Below are 4,322 nucleotides of genomic sequence, written 5' to 3' on the forward strand. Positions count from 1 at the left end.
CTTAAAAATTATATTGGCCCCTTTAATCTTTGGTTGTGCTTTCCTTTTGGGTGTTTAAGGCCATACAGTTGGCCCAGATAAACCAATTTATTTTTACTCTTAAGGCCATTTGAGGATCTGTACCTCAGGGGTCAACATCTCAGTGTTAGTAGCAAAAACAATAAGTCTTTCTATAAGAAACAGTATATTTTAAAATGAAATGGAGATCTTTTTTAAAGGTTAAAAACTCATTCAACTTTATGTCTTAAAGGGTTTATACTGAGTACAATATTGTCTAACTGTATTAATTCAACAGTAAACCTAAAAATTTACGATCTTGAAACAGATGTATCTTAGCTCTGGAAATTATTATTGAATATGTCAATGCTGTTGTCATAAAATACTTCTAATTATATGGTTATTAAATAAATAATTTTTAAAAGGATTTATACATGTATGTCTATAGTAAATTTGCACTAATTTTTGTATGTGGAATGGGATAAGAGTCATGTAACACTTTTGCACATAGATAGCCACATATTCCAGCACTATTTATTGAAAAGACTGTGTTTCTTCTTTAAATTGTCTTGGCATGGGGCTGGAGAGATTGCTCAGTGGTTAAGAACATGATCTGCTTGTCCTGAGGACCTGAGTTCAGTTCCCAGCACCCACATCAGATGACTCATAACCACCTCTAACTCCAATTCCAGAGAATCTGACAACACTGGCCTCTGCAGGCACCCATACATATGTGCACAAACCCCCACACATACACATAATTTAAAATAATATTTAAAAATCTTTTTAAAAATTGGCATGCCAGATGAATAGTAAATGCAAGGATTTATTTTAGACTATTCCACTCCATACATCTATCCTATGCAAACACCACACAATTGTGATAAGTGTGATTCCTCCTCCTTCCTTCTGTCTTTTATCAAGGTAATTTTGATTACTCTGATTTTCCTATATTTGCATATTAATTTTAGTATGAGTTTACTCACTTCTGCAAAAAAGGAAAAATGCAGCTGAGATTTCTATAGAAGTTGCATTGAATCTATACATCTATTTGCTAAGTCATTTTTCAACCAAGTGATAAGCCAAGACCCCAAAGGTCTCCTCCTTCAAAATTACAAACCCTCATGTGACCACTGCTGTTCTGTAGTATGAGGAAGTAGCTTAAATGTTAATGAAATGATGTTAAAAATTAAACCTTGCTTATTGAAGATTTACTTACAAATAATGCTAGTCTGCTATCACTCTTGTTTCTCACTAATCGGACTTTCTAATCTCTAGTGTATTTGGATGAACCCTCCACATTGGCTCTGTGAAGATGCTCTTGTTGTTTCTATCTATTACTACCAATTCACACAGGGTAGGGGACAAAGAGAATTTGGTCCATTCGAAGTTGGTTCCCATACAATTTTCTTAAGCCTTTGGCACTTACTACATTAATCTGCTGACAAGAACTTGTAGACAGTAAAGAGAAGTAAAGGAGTCAAGGAAAATCCACGGTAAGACAAGAAGACAGCAGTTTATTTATACTGCTGGCTCTGTCAGATTTAAATGTCACTGTGGCTCAGGATTTTTATAGCACATGTGAAACACTGCCAAGGCATTGAAGGTAGGTTGGTATTTCTTCTTCTCTGCAAAAAGTATCACTATGTTAACACTCAACTGCCATTCCTGGATCACACCTGAGAAAGCAAACTTCCCTGTTGAACTCGCCTTGGCCTCCCTGTGAGCACCTGGAAATTATCCCTCCAGGTAGGAGTGACTTTAATAACCTCTCTCCTTGAAAGGTGATACCTTAGTTTTTACCACCCACAAAGGAGGCAATAGCACTAATCAGTTTACAAGGGGTTGGTTACATAACTTATTAACCATTTATTTAACAGACTACAGTGGTGTTCCTAAAATGGTAACACCTGTGTGATTATTGTTGCATGCAAACATTTGACATATCAAGTTAAATGGAGATTACAAGTTCTGAAACAAACAAAATATAAGTGGGTCTTGTTTGGTGAAACCCCACCATAAGTCTCCTGTTTTCAATATATGGATGTGGATAGAAGTCTAGAAACGCGCATTGCAGTGTAGCACTCATTATGCCTGGCATGCTGGACCATGTAAATGGTTTTCCTATTTTCTCATCTACCTTTTCCAGTTATTTGCCAATAAACTTGTGGCAATAGTTATGCAAAGGTCACCTGTTCCTGCAGTTCTTGAGACTCTAAAACTAGGGGCCTACCTTAAAGGAACAAGTAAGATTACCTAGACAGTAGTTAAGGTGAAAACTACTCACTTATCCAGCAGGTTCTCTCTTGGGATCCGAACCTTGTCAAATATCACAATTCCATTGTCCACACCCGGCAGACCTGAAAAGAACAGAATTGAAATGCAGCTGCAGGGAAACATGCAGCATCAACTACTTCCTGACCTAAACACAAACCCCTTTATTTTACTCAGAACTGTCAATGTTCTTTTGTTTGGGGGTCAAGATGACGATGTTGTCTGTTTCCCCGGTTCTGGCTCTAAGGTGCACCTGGTCCACCCCCTGCCCCAACACACACATACACACACCCCAAAGGAGAGAGGACAGATGACGGGCTTTTCCTTCTACGCAGCATGCAGTGTGCTGGGGGGTCAGGTTGAGGGTGCGGTGAGGCTCATCTTCCTCCCCAGCAGCAACTGCCATTATAAAGGGAGAGTCCTGGCAACAGAAGGAAGAAAAGCTGGAGATAGAGAAAGCAAGAAGGACGGATCCTCCCCGGGTTCCACCTCCCTTTCTGTGCTTCCTTCTCAGGCACAGGATGAACTAGTGAAAGCAAACGACACAGATGTGGGAAAATGGTTGCAAGGACACGGGGCAGGGCTGTTGTCCCATAAGCTGCCAAACTTACTTCCTGAAGATACCTGTGGTCAAGGGTCTGGGGTCTCCTCATTGTTCATAAAGACAAGGAGATTTAGCGTGGGGAGGAAATGCTGCTTTCATAAAGTCTTTAGCATATCGCCCTTGACAAGGACACACTTGTACTTCAGAGTTGCTAGGGAAACCAAAGCAGACATTCTGCAGTGTTTTCAACATCTGCCATGACTTCGTAAGCACTGGCCTGTCCCTCTGCTCTTAGCAGCACTTGACACGGGAGGTGCTTTCAGGGGTCAAGTCTAGCCAGGACCCTGATCTTTCCTCAGGAGACGCATTTAAAACTCATGCAAAGTTACCTGCACCCCAACCCACGGCTATAGCAATAGTTGGCTACACTAAGTATGGGGTGAGGTTATCTCCTCCTCTGTGTGTTGGACAGTGTGTGTCTCCCCTACCCCTCCCTCTCTCTTTCTTTCTTTTTTTTCATTAACTCACAGATTGCTTTCTTTGGCTTGGTTTGACCTTGCCAATCCTGATCTCAGGAGTGCTACAGATGAATTGTGCCCTCCCAAACCCCATTCACAGGTTAAAGTCCTAAGCTCCGTATCTATAATGTGACTTTGTGTGGAGACAGAGTCGTTACAGTGGCAACCAAGTTAAAATGAGCTCATTAAGGTGAGTCTTAATATAAACAATAGAAGTCCTTAGAAGAAAAGGAAATCTAGAGACAGACATGCACACACAGAAACTGCATGTTCATGTGAAGATGGCTTTTACAAGCCAAGGTAAGAGTCCTGGACCAGAAGTTTCCCTTGCCCTCCTCAGAAGGATCCACCCCTGCTGGCCCTTTCATCAAAGGCCTCTATCTTTCATAACTTTGAGGTGACAGATTAGTCACAGACAGTGTTACAAATGTCCTGGGTCAGCCCTCACTGTTCATCAAGGGCTGCCTGAGCACAGACAATAACTAGAGGTAAAGGAGTACCAGAGAGCTGCAGCCTGCCCTAAAACTAAGAAGTAGGGGCAGCCTTCAGGACAGCTGCCTTGTCACTGGCAAATCAAGAAGTTGTGAGAAAATGAAATCAACACCTATGCCTCACTGGAAGTTTGGTCAGACATCACTGTTTATTTGGGATGAATTCACTTAGATTCACCTTAGCTGAAGGAGGGCTGGGGAACAGGCAACAGGCAAAAATGAGCACAGGAGAGGGGTCACTCCAGGACTCACCTTCTTTGTGCATCATATCAATAGCTGGCACTCCTGGGTACAAGCTTTCCTTTTCATCTCGGATAGGAACGATGAAGCAGTGGGGCCCTATGGGAGGCACAGAGACTCATTAAACTCTCCCGTCGTTGTTGTTGTTGAGACAGGGTCTCACTTGTAGCTCTGGTTGACCTAGAACATACTATCTAGACCAGCTGACCTTGAACTGGAGGGATCCTCTTGGCTCTGCCTCCCAAGTGCTGGGATTAT

General features: G+C 41.8%; 1 protein-coding gene across 1 annotated transcript in view; it reads right to left on the bottom strand.

Moving 5' to 3' along the window:
* Positions 1 to 4,322, bottom strand: part of Acoxl (acyl-CoA oxidase like) — a gene marked incomplete at both ends in the record, with an annotated part of 196,958 nt that overhangs the window by 187,111 nt on the left and 5,525 nt on the right. The window contains 2 exons of the mRNA XM_029562937.1: positions 2,285 to 2,357; positions 4,077 to 4,181. Of these exons, the coding sequence (XP_029418797.1) occupies positions 2,285 to 2,357; positions 4,077 to 4,181 (178 nt within the window). The remainder of the gene's footprint in view (positions 1 to 2,284; positions 2,358 to 4,076; positions 4,182 to 4,322) is intronic.

The sequence above is a fragment of the Nannospalax galili genome, unplaced genomic scaffold (assembly GCF_000622305.1).
Source record: "Nannospalax galili isolate Female #2095 unplaced genomic scaffold, S.galili_v1.0 scaffold1856, whole genome shotgun sequence".
NCBI lineage: Eukaryota > Metazoa > Chordata > Mammalia > Rodentia > Spalacidae > Nannospalax > Nannospalax galili.